Here is a 19,677-nt window from a genome sequence, read left to right as displayed (position 1 = left end):
CTGTGTGTCAGTAGGAGGTTGTGCATTAGGGGGTATGTGTGTCTCAGTATGTGTGTGTGCGTCAGTGAGGGGCTGTAATGTAAGGTTTGTGGTTGTGTTACCGTGTGTGTGTGCGTCAGTAAGGGGCTGTGTGTCAGTGAGGGGCTGTAATGTAAGGTTTGTGGTTGTGTTAGGGTGTGTGTGTGTGTCAGCAGGGGATTGTGTTCTGGGGAGGGCCTGTGTGTCCGGGAGCGTGTGTGTGTCGGGGAGGGCTGTGCTGTGTGTGTACCTGTGGAGCTGCAGGTACACACACAGTCCTGCAGCTCCGTGTTGTGCACATTGTCCCTGGCCAGCTGCATTCTAAGAGCTTCATTGTCCTGCTGCAGCTCTTTTAATTCGGCCGTTGCCTCACTCACTGCCATTCTGCACTCTCTCTTTCTCTCTCTCTCCCTCCCTCTCCCACAGACACTCAGTCACTTTACTGGAACTGCACTGGCCACCTTTTACATGTTAGTTTTTATTGTATATTTTTATTACTTATAGTGATATGTCATATTATTGTTTATAGTCTATTCTTAATTTCTTACATTTTTAAAAACTAATTTTTACTTATATTTATCTGGGGATGCCTGGAACCAATGCTTTTAATTGTCATAACACTGCTCTGCTGAGGTTATTGCACATATGACAAATAAAACTTGAAACTTGAATTATATTTGAGGAAGCAGGTTAAATATTCATGACATGAAGTCAATAAATAACCATCAATGTGGGAGACAATGAACTAATGGCTTCAGGATTAAGACCACATCAGCACTCAAAGTAAACTCACACAAATCCAGTCTGAACCTTTTATTTCGTGCATAGATCTTCACAAACGTATGGGTTTCACAAAATGCAAGACATTTCACCATAGTGCATTTGGCAGTTACAGTAGATGGTGAAGTTCAATACTTCTTGTAGGAGCCCTGAACTAACTGGAACATCAGTCAGAATGAGAAGAACATTACATCTTTCAATTGCAGATGTAATCCCATGAATGCAAGCATGGTCCATTGGTCTTGTTGTTATTTGTGGTGCAGATAAATAGAAAGGTATGCACAGGTTAAACAAGTTATGTAATACATACAACTTCATATATATACATGTACATATAACCTGTAATTAGACAGTCCACAGAAAACAAATTCAACAGTAAATAGCAGGAAAAAATTTAAGTAAGAGGATATATATTTTCCTTCTCCCACCAGAGCAGTTAAAGTCAAAAGGTTTTTTTAAAAATCTACCCATCAGGATTATAGGCCCTGGGGAAACACTAATCTACTAAGCACCTCATAGTACATTAGAAGGCAAAAAAACCATTACAGAAACCAGTTCAGATCAAAAAATCATCCGAGACTGTTTTAGAATGTTTGCAGAATAGATGCTATTGGTCTTATACTACCAAGTTTTTTAGAATATGTGCTCAGCCACTGAGGTTTCCATGAATTCAGTATGTCAGACTCTCAGTCCCAAGTTAATGATGAGAAATTTAATGTAATGGAAACAGTAATGTCATTTAACTGCAGACAAAATTCATCTAGTCTCGTCTGCCCTCAGTTTTCATCTGAACTGGCCTTAAAAGCAGTAAATGGAGGAGCGCAGCATTTCAAACAAAATAAAAACAGTTTATCTACCTACAATGAAAGCTGACAGTACTCAAGATTTTGAAACAGTAAAGTACTACCTCAGCAGTCATTCCTCCCAAGAACAACTTGTGCAAGATTCATGCTTGACATTACATGTAGGGGAGAGTGGGACAAAATCTAAGACAGGATAAAATGTAACAGACTTTTTAGGTAGATGCATCGAGCTTGAACAACATATTTCAGGTTAAATATGCAGAATTACCATCTCTCTGTCTCCAACGAATGGCAGGAGAGTTTAATAACTATTTCAGGAGTTATTGCCAAAAGTCTTGTTTTGGCTGTATACAAGTGAATTTTTTTTACCGGAAGTGTTTTTTGGCTACTATATTATGTGCGTATGGAATCCAAATGTATGTCATCATAAACAGTCTTTTAGTGACAAATAGATTTCTTTAGATTTGATGTAGCGTGCTAGCTTGCTGGCATTGCTAGGCAGGCAAAGGTGCAGACACCCCCCCCCTTCAGGGTTTAAGCAAACAGGGTTTTTAATGAACAAATTGATTGGATTTGTTCAACTCAGACTGGATCTTTGTAAATATATTTAACACAACTTCAACTTTAGGCTATGTGGTGACGTGACATCGACAGATACAGCCGTTTGAATTGAACAGACATTAGACGGGAACCAGAGAATAAAGTACAGTCTTGTGATAGATTTTCACGGATCTAGGTAGGCCATGAAAAACATATAAATGTAATCAATGTAACATTCCACTCTCAGTACTTTCGGTCAGGTTGCTAGTGAATGGTATGTCCCAGAAATTTCATTGTGGTGTGTAATCATAGCCAAGGGATGTAGGTTGTTTGTTTTAAAAAATGATAAATCTATCTCTAGTGATGTTTTCAGAACTGAGCCAAATACAAAAACCATTAGTTATTTCTGCACTCTCCCCTATTTCACAAATCCAAAGCTACACCAGACACAAAATACAAACTTCTATTCATGGATATTTAATTAAATGATAAAACATACCGGTTAGTAAATAAAAATCCACCTCAAGACAAATCCAATATAAAACAATAAAACCAGTCGAGCATTTTACCAGTCAAGCATGTTGTCATATTTTACCCTTTCTCGAAGACTTGCTTTCTGGCTTAAACTGAGATTACTTCTCAGAACACCTCGTCTGTTGTTCTGTTGAGCCTGGAAGTATCTCTTCATTAGTTTCTATGGAGATGACAGGTTCCACCACTAGAGTTAGAGATAAATAAAGTTGCAATCCTGACTGAATACACCTTTAGCTGTTGGTAGCTGTTGACTGTGTCTGTCCCACAGAAGGGTAAACAGGGGGATTCCTCTGTAAATAAACTGTTAAGGTTTTCTAAAACAAATCATTTTGATCATGCAACATCAGAAGAATGTGCAACTAAACATTTCTTCATCTCTTCATGCAGTGTTCTCCAGAATCTTCTGCAGCATTTCTGCCTTCTCTGCCTCGTTGTTCTTCTTCAGCATTTCAATCTGCCTGAGAATACTCTGACGAGTAGAATCAGAATCGAACTTCAGAGCAAGCTCTCTAAGCTGGAGAATGCTCTGGAAACACCTTTCAATGAGGCTGGTTTTCTCAGCTTCTGCATCCCTCAACTCTTGCTCACGTGTGGACATCACTTTCTCTTGTGTGGCTATCATCCTTTCACAAGTTTTTTTCAGGCCCTCATGAGTTACAGTTTTTTCTTCATGTTTTCGTGCATATATTTTGCATTCTCTTTCATGGTCATTGTAGCTGCATTTTCCGGGACAGGCCGTACAGTTCCCACTCCAGTCCATTACATGACACCACCATAGGCTATTTGTCTGCATACATGGAGTGTGGCAGGTTACTTCACACTTTGAACAGGAAGTTGCAGCTTTACCAACTGGGATCTTCTCCATGACAACAGTTTGGGATTTATACTGAAAGTTGTTATTCCTCCTCATGTCCTCTTTCTGCTTTTCCAGAGTTTTCTTAACTTCCTCAAGTGCCTTGCGCTTCATCTCCACAACCTTGATCTGACTCTCGAAGGTCTGGATACAAGCTTCCAGTCTCCGGCGTTCTCTCAAGACTTCTTCAGTCATCCTCAGGCTTCGACTTTCCATTCGATCCAAAGTCTGAAAGAACTTCCTCATGCTCTCAGTTCCGTTATCCCAGTGTTGTTTGAATGATTTTTCATATTTATTCTGATAATAATTAAGAGGACAGTTGTTGAACAGGAAGTGAACAGGCTCATCAATTTCATCTTTGGGGAAAGGTACGCCAGATTCGATAACTGCCTCAAGAGTATTTGAAGGTGATTTCCAGTCAGAGAAGGTGATGAGAGTCATTATGTTTTTCTCCATGTTCTTTCCAAAGAGGGACAGGATGGAATCAAAGATTTCCTTCTGGAAAGGAGTGAGGCGATTTGCAGATGCCTTCACCATAAGGCAAACTGCATCTAGTTGTTGAACAATGTCGAAATATTCCAGTAATCTGTACAGATTTTCAGCAATTATATCATCCTTCACTGTAGTGTTTCCATATCCTGGTGTATCAATGACTGTGAGTGAAAAAGGAACAGACAGCTCCTCCAGTCCAAAAATCTCATATGCAGTAATCGCACTGGTTTGAGATTTAGTGTTTGGTCTTTTGCCTTCATCTGAAATGATTTCAAACCTGATCTTATCTTCCCACTTTACACCCAGCATGTAGTTGACCATCATATTGATGAGCACAGACTTCCCTGTTCCTGTTTCTCCCACCATCAGGATTGTCCTGTTCCTTTTGTTGGGGTCCTTTCTTCCAAAAGTGTATCTCCTGATGAGTCCATCTTTATTCAATGCTATCTTGGCTGTGTTCAGCAGGTATGTTTGTTTGGGTTCTGTTGCAATCTGTTTGCTGTTCTCAATTACATCTGACCACTTAGATGTAGTTTTGACCTTCTTTTTGACAACTTCATTGTATTTATACTCAAAGTTATTTTTCTCCGAGTCCTGTCTGTACTCTTTCAGAGTTTTTTGAACGTCCTCAAGTCCCTTGTGCTTCTCCCCCACATCCCTGATCTGACTCTCCAATTTCGAGAAAAAATCTTCCAAGCAGTGATGTTGCTTCAAGACATTTTTAATCTCCCCCAAGCTTTGCGGTTCCATTTTATCCAAAGTTTCAAAAAACTCTCCAAAGCTCTCTGTTCCATTATCCCAAGATGTTTTATATGTTTCTTCGTATTTCTTAGCAAACTTCTGAAGAGGATGGCTGTTGAAGAGGAAGTGAACAGGTTCATTGTTTTCATCTTTGAGGAAAGGTACATCAGACTCAAGAAGTGCCTCAAGAGCTAAAGGTGGCATCCAGTCAGAGAAAGTGATGAGAGTCAAGATGTTTTTCTCCGTGTTCTTCCCAAAGATGGACGGGATGGCATCGAAGAAGTATTTCTGGCTGTAAGTAAGGCGATTCTGAGATGCCTTTACCACAAGGCAAACTGCATCTAATTGTTGAATGCTGCTTAAATAATTCAATAACTTGTACAGATTCTCAGCAATTCCCTTCTCTTTTTCAAGCCCACCTGTGTCTCCAAATCCTGGTGTATCAATGACTGTGAGGGAAAAAGGAACAGACAGCTCCTCCAGTCCAAAAATCTCATATGTAGTAATCAGACTGGTTTTTGGTCTTTTGCCTTCATCTGGAATGATTTCAAACCTGATCTTATCTTCCCACTTTACCCCCAGCATGTAGTTGACTATCATATTGATGAGCGCAGACTTCCCTGTTCCTGTTTCTCCCACCATCATGATTGTCCTGTTCCTTTTGTTGGGGTCCTTTCTTCCAAAAGTGTATCTCCTGATGAGTCCATCTTTGTTCAGTGCTCTCTTGACTGTGTTCAGCAGGTGTGTTCTTATGGGTTCTGTTGCAATCTGTTTGCTGTTCTTAATTACATCTGACCACTTAGATGTAGCTTCTTCTCTTGTTGTAGAGCAACTAAAAGATAGAGAATTTTTTTTCTAAAGAACCATTTTGTTATTCATAGTAATTACCACACACACACACACACACACACACACAAACAGTCACACACACATACACACACGCGCACATGCACACACATACACACACACAGACACACACACGCATGCACGTATGCACATGCACACAGGTAAACACACATACACAGGCACACACAGACACACTTGCACACACACATACACACACACTTATCATGTACAGTATCATATATTATAATTGAAGAAAAAATCATTTAAAAAATGTCAACCTTAGTGAATATTCTTTATGAATCCAGTTTACAAAGTGAAGACAGCTATTCAGTGTACACCGAGTACAATAATAAATAATTCAGTGCACATAATTAATACACTCCTTTGGCAGAGATTTGTGAGAACTGTATACACACCCTCAAACAAATGATTCAAACCAGAGACAAAAAGGAAGTCTGCGTGGCAGATCTGTCATCTGCAATACACCGAAATGCCAATATTACAGTAACCAGCTGTTGCAAACAAACAGTATGTGTACCGTAGAAACTGCATTGTTACCTTCCATGAGATTGTGCCATTCTCAGGTTCTCAGGTACCAGTCCTCTTGTAAACACAGAAAGAAAACAAATACAGTGTCTTTGGCAACCAGGAAACACACATGCACGAGAAGGACCGTCTCTGCACCTGAGAAAGGTAAAGATATACATTTATTTTGACAAGATAAACCCCACTGATGCACATTCACAGCAGAAAGTAGTTTCCTTTGCTTATGCGGCAAATCTTTCGGACACTCACCTTCTTCTTGTCCTACAAAAGGAAGCAGAGCAAGCAATTCTTCAAATACCACCCGGCTACAAATGTATGCAAAGTACAAACTCACAACTGCAGGTAAATAAGCTTATTTTGAAGTTAACTTCACTGACATTGTGAAGCAAACGATCGGTACTACAGATCCAAGGATCCAACAGCCTAAAACTCCAGAATGCATCAAGAATGCAGAGAAACCACACAAAGCCGCTCTCTCACCTGTGCTTGCCGGATCGTCTGCAGACCCAGGAGGTGTGTCTTCTGGAGCCTCAACTTTTTTAGTCTAAGCAGGGAGGAATGTCTTTCTGCCCTGATGTTGTGTTCTAATTGGCCATAATCACACATGGTGATGTTTTTTTTTTAATCAATTACCTTCAGTTTTAAAGAATAAATTAATAAACCCCTGCGTCCCCTCTTTCCCATTGGAAAAGAGGCAGAATGGGCATGATCATATTTATTATGTCAAAAACACTTTCACTTTTATTTTGTGTCACAGCTAGAATAAAAACAACATGAACCCGCAAAAATGAGCAAAAGAAAATTAAGATAATGACAGGAGCTATCAGACTTATTCAATTGTGCAGAGTGAATATGGGACATACCAGCAGTACCTGATGTTTAAAAAACTACATTTCCAGCTTTTTTTTCAAACAAAAAATTTAGGCCATATGGTCCTCTGAGAACAGACCATTGTTACAGTTATGTATGTTTAATATATATTTTTTAATATGCATCACTTTTGAAAACTATGATTTTATCTGTTATAGAATGAGTATAGTCACTTTAGGATTTAAGGATTCACCAAGAGGGGTGGCGAGGGGGTGGTGGGGGGTGGGGGGGCGGGGGGGTTGGAGGGTGGGGCGAAGGGGGACTGTTGATTCAAAAACACAACTTGTCCAGTTATATAGGCATGGTAGGAGAAAACTAAACAAATACCTCTGCTCTCAAATTAGAAAAGGAAAACTGAACACTCTCTTTTCATTTCTGTTTAACTGAAATCTCTTTTCGGTGAGCGTTTGGTGTGAACATCCCTTTGTGCACGTCGCTGGTGACGACCATAAGGCCAAGAGATCGGAAGCAAGTATTTCCCCAGTGACACGTTTCCCTAGCGTTAGCTCTTTGGGGACAGCTTCACCTGCTGCAGGTCGGTGGTACGGCACACAGGAGAGGCCCTCACGTGCATCACCCCAGAAAATTCCAGCTGTGCCCAATACGACCACACTGCAGCAGGAACGTTCCCAAAATGTTTGTTTTGTACTGGTGTAAATTTGTACTATTTACACCAGCACTGTAAACCAGGTCCTCGGTGTGAGACCAAACCAAACTAAACCAAACCAAAACCAAACCAAAACTTTGACTGCTGCTATACCAGATCTTGAAATATCAAATATCATAGTGAACTTGCTTGTTGTCTTCACAAGGACAATGACACTATCAAATCATGCAATTACTTTTCACTACAAGTTAATTTAGTGTTCTTGTGTATTCAAATCTTGCCCAGATGTTCTCACCAATGAAGAGATTAATTCAAATGCTCATGCTCTAATTTAATGCTCATCCATCGTAGTATCCTGTGTTCCCATGTTCTACTTTAGACCACCTGTCACAATAAACACCGCCATTATAAAACGAAAGACAGGTCAGCATAGTTTCATGGCAGTAGAAAACCGGTGTCTATTGAGACTCTGGGAACCTAAGTGGCTTCTTGTAGTGTATTCTCATAGTTCCCAGCGTAAACTTCCCAGCAGGTGAGCTGTACTCACCTGTGTTTTGTTCTGTGGTTCTTCAGTAGCCATGGTAACAGGATGTCTGGCTACTTGAGGGAAGAACACTGACTTTTAGTTTTTTTTTTTTTAAACTCTTTTTAAATGCTTGTACTTAATTTGTTTTATCATCCATGTATTAAATAGCTCAGATGAAACTCTGATGCACAACCAGTTAATTAAATATACATTCAAACATTTTAATATATTTTTTAATACAAGCAATTTGGCTTTAAAGGCTTGTATGTGTTTGGGTATAATCTCAGTGCCTGTCCTGCAATTAACAAGATTCTGTGTTTTTTTACTACTCTGATCTTTTATATGAATCTCCTTAAAAGGTGCTGTGTGTGAGCCAAACCTGTGTTATATTAGCATAGCCAGACCTGTGCTACATTAGCATAGCCAGGCCTGAGTTACATTAAGATAGCCAAATCTGTGTTATATTAGCATAGCCAGACCTGTGCTACATTAGCATAGCCAGGCCTGAGTTACATTAAGATAGCCAAATCTGTGTTATATTAGCATAGCCTGACCTGTGCTACATTAGCATAGCCAGGCCTGAGTTACATTAAGATAGCCAAATCTGTGTTATATTAGCATAGCCAGACCTGTGTTACATTAGCATAGCCAGGCCTGAGTTACATAAAGATTAACAAATCTGTGTTATATTAGCATAGCCAAATCTGTGTTACATTAGCACAGCCAGGCCTGAGTTACATTAGCATAGCCAGACCTGTGTTTCATTAGCATAGCCAGGCCTGAGTTACATTAGCATAGCCAGACCTGTGTTTCATTAGCATAGCCAGACCTGTGTTTCATTAGCATAGCCCGACCTGTGTTATATTAGCATAGCCAGGCCAGCTTGTTAGTAAATACCATGTTTAATACAGAAAATAGTGCCTTTTTCTAAAATAGTTTTAAAGTCACAATGATGCAGTTATACTACCATGAAACATGACGGAGGCAGTGTACGAATGCCCTGAAATGTCTTAAAAGGGCAAACATGTTTTTCTTCTGATATTCACATATTCCTGAGTGCCAGAGAAGTTCAGTCTGACATGTACCATTTTCTCACGTTGCCAGAAAAGATAGGGGGCATAAGGCGTATATGTGAAAAAGGCAAATACATTTGGATTCAATTGCCTTATGAATTAATGTAGCACTCCCTGTCGGTTGATTTGCACCATCTTTTGCATGCTAGTACAGGGCTACCTGTTGACCGAGTGGAGCCAAATCATGCCGAAGATATACATCCAGTTTCGTGACGATCTGATTTTGAATTCAAATAATATTTTAGTACTTTTTAGTGAGAAGCCACACCCACAAGGTATGTTTTGAGACAGGAACTCTGGTTCTGCTGCCCATTAAAATTTTAGATATTCTTGGAATTTTCATATCGCCATCACCCTGTGAACAAATTAATCTTGGAGGAGAGTAAAGAATAAGTAACTCCTTAAGATATTCTGCAGCCAACCATATAAAGCTTTATACATTAAAAGAAAAATTGTGTGAAATTTTTTTGTATCATCTGAAGTTCCTACCATGTTCACTTTCCTGACTCAGTGTATCAGGTCAACATTTTTTTCTTTTCTATTAGAAATAAGGCTCAGCATTTATAACTATTGTGTATCTTAAATAGACAAACTATGAGAATACACTGCAAGAAGTCACTTAGGTTCCCAGAGTCTCAATAGACACCAGTTTTCTACTGCCATGAAACTATGCTGACCTGTTTTTCGTTTTATAATGGCGGTGTTTATTGTGATAGGTGGTCTAAAACAGAACATGGGAACACAGATGGATTAGCATTAAATTAGAGCATGAGCATTTGAATTAATCTCTTAATTGGTGAGAACATCTGGGCAAGATTCTAATACACAAGAACACTAAATTAACTTGTAGTGAAAAGTAATAGCGTGATTTGATAATGTCATTGTCCTTGTGAAGACAACAAGCAAGTTCACTATGATAATTGATATTTCAAGATCTGGTATAGCAGCAGTCATAGTTTTGGTTTGGTCTTGGTTTGGTTTGGTTTGGTTTGGTCTCACACCGAGGACCTGGTTTACAGTGCTGGTGTAAAAAGTGCAAAACAAAACAAACATTTCGGGAACGTTCCTGCTGCAGGCTGCAGTGTGGTCGTATTGGGTGCGGGTGGAATTTTCCGTAGCGCTTCCGTAGGGCCTCTCCTGGGTGCCGTACCACCGACCTCCAGCAGGTGGAGCCCTCCCCAAGGAGCTGAAGCTGGGGAAACGTGTCACTGGAGAAACACCTGCCTCCGATCTCTCGGCCTAATGCTCGTCCCCAGCGACGTGCCCAAAGGGGAGTTCACACCAAACAAACACCGAAAAGAGATTTCAGTTAAACAGAAATGAAAAGGGGGTGCTCTCTCTTCATTATTTAATTTGAGTGGATGTGTTTGTTTAGTTTTCTCCTAATCTCCCTGTATAACTGGACAACATGTCTTTTAAAATCAACAGCCACCCCAACCACCCAGTGAATTCTTAATTGGCTCTGCTCATTTTATAACAGAAAATCAGTTTTGAAAAGTGATGCATATTACAAAATATTGAACCTACAAACCTACACCTGCTGTAATGATATTGGTTTGTATCAAGGGGACCATATGGAATGAGGTTTTTTGTTTGTGCAGTAAACATAAATATTTAAGTATCATCTATTTCCATTAATTTACTGAATCCCATTAAATTTAATCTGAAGGCAAAGCTAAAATAGAACTACAAGAACCATGAACTAAAGGAAACTGTCCTGTTGTACCATGTAAATCAGTTACAAAAAGCAGAAAACTGAATTTTTTAAACATCAGGCACAGCTGGCATAATACTTATTCACTGTGCAGTGCACTCTGCCACGATGCAATTCTTTTGATGGCTCTTGCTTTTTTGCTCTTGTGGGTTCATGTTTTTCCTCTAGCTAGCTGCGACTCAAAAGTGAAAGTGTTTCTGACAGAATAAATATGATCATTCCCATTCTGTCTCTTCTCCAATGAGAAAGAAAGAATGCAGGGGGTTATTAATTTATTCTTTAAAATGGTAAGCAATTGGTTAAAAAATCATCAGCATATGCGATTATGGCCAATTAGAACACATTTCTTTACCCCGAGGCAGAAGGACATCCCGCCCTGCTCAGACTATATGAGTTAAGAGTCACAGCAAGACACACCACCTGGGTCTGCAGACGATCTGGAAAACACAGGTGAGAGCAGCTTTGTGTGGTTTCTCTTCATTCTTGATGCATTCTGGCATTTTAGGCTGTTTGGATCTGTATTACCGATCGTTTGCTTCAAGATGTCAGTGACGTTAACTTCAAAACAAGCTTATTTATACTCAGTTGGGAGTTTGTCATTTGCATACATTCGTAGCCGGATGGTATTTTGAAGAAGTTTATCTCCTGAGGACTGAACCCGCGTTTACACGGGTTTCAGAGAGACTACATTTGTACTGTACATCAGAACACTTCAGTGTTCTTTGTTTCCTCTCCTTGCTTACTTACGCAGGAGAGGCAGAGGGTGTGTGTGAGGGACCTGCAACATGAGCAATGGAAGCTAACTTCTGATTTCAATGTGCATCAGTGGGGTTTAGCTTGTCAAATTAAATGACTTTCTTTTTTTTTTGGTCTCTTTTTCAGGTGCAGGGACAGTTCCCCTCATGCACATGCATGCCAGTTTCCTGATTGAGTTTTCACGACTTTCCAAAAATTCAGTCATTGTTTTCTTTCTGTGATTCAAAGAGGACTGGTAACTGCAAACTCTGGGATGGCACAATCTCACACAAGGTAATATGTGACTGCAGTTTCTACAGTACACATACTGTAGAGGTGGTAAAGGTAATATTGTTGTACAGTAGCTTTTAGATATTCAAAAGTTGATAGGTTCCTTTTAGGTGATGTTTATTGACCGGTAGCAAACTCTACAGATTGTCCAATGAGAACAGAGTATACACAATAGAATAATACAAAACCTAGGAGGTTTATTATGATGTTCACACCAACATCAATTATATGCACCATTCGAATGGACTTTATTCTTTAATTCAGTCTTCTCTAGAGCTTAAGCCTACATTGTATTTTTGAGTTTGTTGGTGTGTGTGTGTGTGTTTGTGTGAGTGGTTCTTCAAAAAAAAAAAAAAAACACACAAAAATATATTTCTATTAAACATGTAGTCAGGCTAAAATGAGGGAGCTAAATTAATCAAGTGCCTGAAGTAATTACCATTAATAAACTGCAATACCTGAAGTGACCACTGAAGTTTATGAGCTTCACTGAGGCTGGTAAATCCTGGTCGCATGGTATTGATCTACAACATAATCAATTTTGCAGATTTGAGAAAGGTGAATCCGCCTGATCACAGCCTCGAACGAAAAAATAGGCAATTTTTTTTTACATAATACAAAAAAAAAAAGAATTATGGGGCAGCTGCTGCCATAGTTGTTTCTTCAGAAAGACTTCCTTAAATCACAGCATATGATTGGTTGCCCAGATGATGGACTTTCAGCCACAATGTATTATGGGTCTCTTGAACATTGTGTAAGAGGGATTGCATACTCCAAAATGCTTGCTAATCCAGTATACATCTGGCACTTTTCGCCTACTCAAATGGAACATGCTATGCAGTGAGAACACGCTATATACTTGTTTTACTAACCAGTAAGTATGCTAAGTACAGGTAGCTTGGAGTTTGTAACGCAGCCGTAGTACACATCCAGGAACTTTTTACCTACACAAAACAGATGTACTATGCAGTGTGAGTTAGTCAGTATGCAGTTGTTGTAGTCTGTATTCCCGGTCACTTGTCTCCCCAGTACTGTCTCTGTGTCTGTGTTCCCTGAGCTGCTTCACTCCCCTGTACTTGTGTGATTTCACTATTCGGGTGGTTCCGGGTTTTCGTGGTTTCCCCCCTTCTTTCCAGTCTCGCTTTACTTACTTCCTGCTTATTTCTAGTTTTACTAATTTCTACTAATCCCTACTAATTTGTAGATTGTAAGATACTAACCTCACTAATATACTAACATGTGAATATTACTAATGGACTAACACACACTAGTTTTGGGTTTTTGATAGTTTAGATCACTATACTAATACATTAACCAGTCTCCCCTCTTCCATGCTGCGCTGTAGCTCCGCCCCTTTTCTTTCTAGCCTGCTCTAACGCTGAGTTCTGCAATTGCCTGCACCTGTCTCTTGCTCTGACTGCACCTCTCTCTCTCTGCACGTGTTTTACCTGCTTCACCCAGGCCGTCTATTATCATTGTTATCTATGTGATTCCAGTCCGCGTTTTGTCAATCCCCTGTCATTTTATTAGTTATCCTAATGTTCTTCACCTGGATGTTGTTTGTTACTCCTCCCTCACTCACTTAACCCCTCCTTGATTGTTACCTTCCCCAGTGTATAAATGTCAGTCTTTTCCACCAGTTCAGCGTCAGAACGTTGATCGAATTCATTGTGCCGATTGTTAGTAAGCCTTTGTCTATTGAGATTCCTGAGACACCCCTTTGTACGACTTCGAGTTTGCCTGCCCCTTTTGGTTTTGTTTGCTTCTGGTTTGACCTTCGCTTTGCCTTGACTTCTCTTTTGCCTGTCCCTTTGTACCTTGGCCGCTCTGATTTCCTAGTTTTTGATTTTTCGCTTGTTTTTTCACTCTTCTTTTGGAAACTCGATTCGGCACCGTACTCTCTCTGATTACCTGGCTTCGAACCTCGGACTGAATAAAGACAACGTTTTTTGGATTTCCCTGGTCTGCGTGTGGGTCCTTGCACAGAACATCACAGCAGTGCACTAAATTCTAATTTTACGTCACAGTTAGGATGATAAGTACGGATAGTATGCAGTTTCGAACACAGCCTAAGGTGTGTTTTGGGGTCTTTACAAGGTTCTGAATTCACCCGTATCCTTTCATAGGTGCCTAGATATGTACTCAACATAAAGCCCACTGGACATTTTTGTACAGTTGATATTTTGGAGTATTGCAGATTTGTTGCACAGATTGAATTTTTGTCTCTGGTCTGAATTATTTGTTTGTGGGAATGTTGGTGCAAATCTATGGCAAAGGAGTGTTTTAATTATGTGCATCAAATGATATACTAATTGTACTCTGTGTAAACTGAGTAACTATCTGCCCATCTATTCATGAATCATGAGGACTATTGACTAAGGCTGACAAATTTTTAAAATAATTTTCTCTTCAACTATAATATTATACTGTATCTGTCTCAATGTCGTGTGTGTGTGTGTGTGTGTGTCGGGGAGGGGGGGGGGGTAATTGTTATAAAGAACAAAATAAAAACACAAGTTGTTTTATTTCTCTTAATCTTTTAGTTACTCTACAACAAGAGAAGAAGTTACATCCAAGTGGTCAGATGTAATTAAGAACAGTGTACAGATTGCAACAGAACCCAAACAAACATACCTGCTGAAAGTCCAGGAACCTCTGAATGAAGAGGGAGTGGTCAGGAGATACACGTTTGGAAAAAAGGACCCCCAAAAAAGGAACAGGACAATCATGATGGTGGGAGAAACAGGAACAGGGAAGTCTGCACTCATCAATATGATGGTCAACTACATGCTGGGTGTAAAGTGGGAAGACAAGATCAGGTTTGAAATCATTCCAGATGAAAGCAAAAGGCATCAAACTGAATCTCAAGCCACTGTGATTACTGCCTATGAGATGTTTGGGCTGGAGGAACTGTCTGTTCCTTTTTCCCTCACAGTCATTGATACGCCAGGATATGGAGACACAAGAGGTCTGGATAAAGATAAAAACATTGCTCAGAATCTGTACACATTCTTGGAATCTTTTAGTGATGTTCAACAAATAGATGCAGTTTGCCTCGTGGTGAAGGCATCTCAATATCGCCTAAGTCCCAGCCAGAAATACATCTTTGATGCCATTCTGTCTGTCTTTGGGAAGAACATGGAGAAAAACTTCATGATTCTCATCACCTTCTCAGACTGGATGCCACCTCCAGCTCTTAAGCCAGTTTCTGAGTCTGGTGCACCTTTCCTCAAAGATAAAAATAATGACCCTGTTCACTTCCTGTTCAACAACCTTCCTCTTCAGAAGTTTGCTAAGAAATACGAAGAAACATTTAAAACAGCCTGGGATAATGGAGCAGAGAGCTTCAGAGAGTTTTTTCAGGCTTTAGATAAAATGGAACCGCAATGCATGAAGATGACCGAAAACGTTTTGAGGGAACGTTGGAGCCTGGAAGAGGGTATCCAGAACTTGGCGAGTCAGATTAAAGAGGAGGAGGAGAAGCACAGGGCACTTGAGGAGCTGCAGAAAAGACTGGAAGAGCACAAAGAGGTCATGAGGACAAGTAACACCCATCAGAACACATGCGCAGCTGAGCAACATGCAACTTCCAGCACTGTGTCTGAGGCAAACCGCCACACTCCATGGTGTTCCTGTATATACTTAATTTTAAAGAATCTGGGATTGATCATATGGCATGCTATACGTAGATTATGTGCTACTATATACAGAAAATTATGGGGCAATCAATATGAAGCCGTTCCTGAAACCTGCAGCTCCGAGGGCCACCAAAAAGAAGACGAAGAAAGAATAACACATGAGGATCCTAGAAAAGATGCCGAGCGCAAACTAGCCACAGACATATCCAGACTTGAAGAAGAGCTGAAGGACATGAAGGCTGTGAAGACCAAACTGATGAAGAGGTGTTACCGGTCCATTCTCCAGCTGAGAGAGTTCGCTCTGAAGTTTGATTCAGGTTCTACTCCTCAGAGCATTCTTAGGCTGATTGAAATGCTGAGGGAGAACGAAGACACGGAGAAGGCGGAAATGCTGCAGATGATGCTGAAGAAGACTGTGTGAGGAGATTAACACACACGGAGAGCACGCATATTCAGTGAAGCCTCTGTAGTTCTATGCGTTAAGTTTTCTGCAGACAGTAGTACCTGACACATCCACGCCTGCCTCCTGGGCATTCCTGATCAGTCAGAAAAGTGTTTCTTTATTAGGGTGAGAATTTAACAGTGTAATAAAGCAATTGAAGACACCTGACCAATTAGAAACCTGATGAAACCATTTGTTCCAAACATTATGGTTCCTTGAAATAGGGGGCAGGGTTGGGGGGGGGGGGGGGGGCATTTATAAAAAGTAATGTTATTTCTGCATGGTGATACCAACATGAAAATACCCTTTAATAAAAGTTGAAAACTATGCTTTAACAGCTTTTGCATTGTTTGAGTGTAAATATAAAATTGTGGAGTACAAAGCCAAATCAAGAAAAATGTATTATGGAGCTCACGGTATGTATGCTTTAGCTATTGACAAAGACTATTATTTGCTCAATGAAAATAGTTAAGAATACAAGCAATCATTTACTTAAATGCCTTTGTTTCTCAGCTATTTACTGTTTGTGTATTGCTGAACTTGTGCGATATGTGAATACCTTTCTATCTGGATAACAACCCAACTAATGGACAATGTTTGTACAACTTGCATGTCCATGTGAAATAAGTTAGCCAATGAGGAGTATCAAAGTGAATCTAATTGTAAAAAGTAGAAGTGGAAACAAGGGTTTTGGGTTCCATCTTGGTCACCCTCCTTTGGTAAAATCTCACTGATTCCACCCTTTATGAAGCTCTTCCCATCTTCACTGTAGATGTAACATTCTTCTCGTTCTGACTGATGTTCCAGCTAGATCAGTGCTCCTACAGGAAGCACTGAACTTCACTATCTGCTGAAACTGCAAAATTCACTGTGGTGTGATGTTTTGCGTCCTGTGAAACCTGCACGTTTGTGGAGGCCAATGTATTAAAAGTTTAATGTTTTATGAGTGCTTTAATGAATTAGGGCAAGGCTTGAATTAAAATAATGAAGTTTATCTGTTGTCTTGTAGCCAACTTTACAGCCACTAGCTATAAACTGACATCTAAAAGCTTGTGTTTTTACCACTGGCAAATTATAGAACTATAATATAAATGTAATAAATTCTTGTTTTTTTGTGCTAATCAGCACAGCATGGACCTTTGTTCTTTTTCCATTTATATTTCCATTTATATTTGCAAACTCACGCATCCTGAAAGCACACTCCTCCTGCACAGTCCTTATAAAATGAAGAAAAAACACTAAATATATTATATAAATATATTGAACATGTAGAGAAATACATGGAAATATTGATGTTGTTACTATTTACCAGTAATATGAAGTTGCGTTCTGATATTCTTGTTATCATTTTGAGAGTGGATTGTGGCAGTAGAGAGAAATACTGTTACTTTATTAAACATTGAGCACCAAGAGTGTCTTGCCCCTGCCACAAAAATACTAGCCAACTTTTGTTATTATTTCCCAGTAATATAAACGTGTTCTATGGTTTCATGTTATCAGTTATATTTTTAGTTCTCCCTTTGTGCTTGGCCCCCGAAATTGCTGCTTGCAATAGGACCCCTATTGTTTTTGCTATGATTATTCTTCTTCTTCTTCTTGTATTTTTTCTTATGCTTCTCCCTACACTGTCACCCCTTTCCCATGCTTAAAAACTCATGAAATTTGGCAGGCATGTACGGTACAGCTGCCAATGTATTATGCATGACATGCAAGCAACTGGAACTCTACACCTGCAAAATTGCAACGTTGAAAAGGTTTTTACAGCCATGCCATTTGACGTACATCCACCAAACCACCTAATTTTGAACCAATAATATCTAATGTCTGCCACATTGATTTTCTGCTATTTAGACTTCTTAAAAAAACAAACTGACACTCGACAGTGTGACACCCCTGGGAGGGGGCAGTCCCACGGAACACCGTTGATTGTTGTATGGAGAGAGATAGAGTGCACCCACACAAACACAAAATAAAATAAACGGACACCTTCACCCTTCCCCCTCGCGGGTCCCAGGCAAAAACAATAAACTAAAACAAGCTAAAATAACAAAGACAAAATGAAGTAAAACAGAGCAACCACTTTCCTGTGTGCCGCCCATATCTGGCCCACCTTCCCAGCCGGCTCCAGCTACTCCGGAGGCGACATAGCTCAGGAGGTAAGACCGATTGTCTGGCAGTCAGAGGGTTGCTGGTTCAAACCCCGCCCTGGGCATGTCGAAGTGTCCTTGAGCAAGACACCTAACCCCTAACTGCGCTGGCGAATGAGAGGCATCAATTGTAAAGCGCTTTGGATAAAAGCGCTATATAAATGCAGTCCATTTACCATTACTCCAACACCCCAGTAGAAGATTACTTGCTTTCTCTTTTCTCCTCGAACACAATTCCAGAATACAATGAAACAAAAATCACAGCTTTTTTTAAAGTAGGTACAGGTAAATAGGACTGTCACTGTCAGATGGGCTCTTTAGTTTGTCTTAGAAAGAGGTCCCCAGGGCAGAGTATTGAACCTCAAAGCTTGGGGACACTGTCTTTGCCAATCTAAAAAAGCTTAAAAACAACTGAGAAAATAAGACTTGAAAAATACTAATAATTTATTTTAAAAGCACCAGCAGTACAAATGATAGTAGTGGCTCACCTTCCCTCTCCCTGCCTCTACTGACAGTCTCTTAAATAGGCTGAGCCAATCAGTTGCACCTGGGTTTCAATTACAAATTAATTAACAAATGAAATCAATTAATAATTAAATACAATAAATTAACCAACACCTGAACTGGTGAAGGACTACTCCTTAACAGACCAATGTTGACGAGTTTGCCGATGATCACAAGCCACCGTCAGGGTAATTTTGTTCTTTATAAATATCAATTATAACAGATATATAAGCACAGTTTCCATGTGTTTGCCCTGCTTTCTTAAGTGGTATGGCGCGTAACGCCCTTGCTTGTGCCATGCTTGTGATGAGAGAACATACAAGCAAATGTGACTATTTTAGGAGCACCAGGGTTTTCTAACGGGAAGTGCCATACGATCAAGGCCGAAGACTGCAATGTTACTAGTCTCTTTGGACTTGCCTGTAAGCACAAGCATCCCCCTGAAATTCCTTAACCTCAGGAGAGGTGAATTTATGACTTCTATTGCACAGATATATTGTTTGAAAATTTATGTCTTGAATTTTTCACTCAATTCTAAAGAAACCTTTCTTTCTGTGAAGCCATTTATAAGCTTGGTGATATCCGCATAGACTGCAATACTTTGAAGCTTTTTGGCATCATAAAATATATTCGCAACTTTGCTTCTTTAATGTCATGTTATAGCGAATAATGTAACATTTAATATATTGATTTCTTTCCTTCATTCTTTGTTCTAATTCATAAAAAACGTGCTTGTATGCTGCTGGATCGACAGTTCTGGCTTGGAAATCATAATAAATCGCGGTGTCCTTAGTCATATATTTAGTGTTTTTTCTCCATTTTATAAGGACTGTGCAGGAGGAGTGTGGTTACAGGATGTGTGAGTTTTGTTGATTAACAGTTTTCCCCTTGCAAATATCGACAAAAAAAGAAGAAAAAAGAAGGAAGATCAATGCGATGCTGATTAGTTCACATTACAGCAATTTATTATATTTGAG

General features: G+C 39.7%; 3 protein-coding genes across 5 annotated transcripts in view; 2 read left to right on the top strand and 1 right to left on the bottom strand.

Annotated features, from left to right (window-relative positions):
* Positions 1–816: 816 nt before the first annotated feature.
* Positions 817–6,695, bottom strand: LOC118234286. Of its 3 annotated transcripts, none has more exons than XM_035430717.1 (3): positions 6,634–6,695; positions 6,166–6,208; positions 817–5,593 (listed from the first exon to the last, which is right to left on the bottom strand). In XM_035430717.1, exons 2-3 carry the CDS (start codon positions 6,183–6,185, stop codon positions 3,055–3,057), a joined length of 2,559 nt encoding a protein of 852 aa, XP_035286608.1. In that variant the 5' UTR covers positions 6,186–6,208; positions 6,634–6,695; the 3' UTR covers positions 817–3,054. The 3 variants fall into 3 exon arrangements, with proteins under 3 accessions (XP_035286608.1, XP_035286610.1, XP_035286609.1); XM_035430719.1 differs by lacking the exon at positions 6,634–6,695 and adding an exon at positions 6,403–6,466; XM_035430718.1 differs by lacking the exons at positions 6,166–6,208; positions 6,634–6,695 and adding an exon at positions 6,024–6,152.
* The window catches only part of LOC118234297, a 63,589-nt gene continuing 50,130 nt past the window's right edge, over positions 6,219–19,677 (top strand). The window contains exon 1 of the mRNA XM_035430737.1: positions 6,219–6,300. The gene's annotated coding sequence lies outside the window, so the exon portion shown is untranslated. The remainder of the gene's footprint in view (positions 6,301–19,677) is intronic.
* On the top strand, positions 11,184–16,287 carry LOC118234293. Its single transcript, XM_035430730.1, has 3 exons — positions 11,184–11,393; positions 11,826–11,972; positions 14,513–16,287. The coding sequence occupies exons 2-3, from the start codon at positions 11,953–11,955 to the stop codon at positions 16,026–16,028; spliced, it is 1,536 nt and encodes a 511-aa protein (XP_035286621.1). The 5' UTR covers positions 11,184–11,393; positions 11,826–11,952; the 3' UTR covers positions 16,029–16,287.

Source organism: Anguilla anguilla, chromosome 8 (genome assembly GCF_013347855.1).
Source record: "Anguilla anguilla isolate fAngAng1 chromosome 8, fAngAng1.pri, whole genome shotgun sequence".
Lineage (NCBI taxonomy): Eukaryota > Metazoa > Chordata > Actinopteri > Anguilliformes > Anguillidae > Anguilla > Anguilla anguilla.
This window is presented reverse-complemented; position numbering and strand designations above follow the sequence as displayed.

What these genes read in the sequence shown, in the direction of transcription:
- LOC118234286 (XM_035430717.1), bottom strand. Translation starts at nt 6,185, where the DNA reads ATGGCACAATCTCATGGAAG. An exon ending in ATGGCACAATCTCATGGAAG is followed by an intron (nt 5,594 to 6,165) that starts GTAACAATGCAG and finishes TCTATCTTTTAG; the next exon opens with TTGCTCTACAACAAGAGAAG.
- LOC118234293 (XM_035430730.1), top strand. Translation starts at nt 11,953, where the DNA reads ATGGCACAATCTCACACAAG. An exon ending in ATGGCACAATCTCACACAAG is followed by an intron (nt 11,973 to 14,512) that starts GTAATATGTGAC and finishes TTAATCTTTTAG; the next exon opens with TTACTCTACAACAAGAGAAG.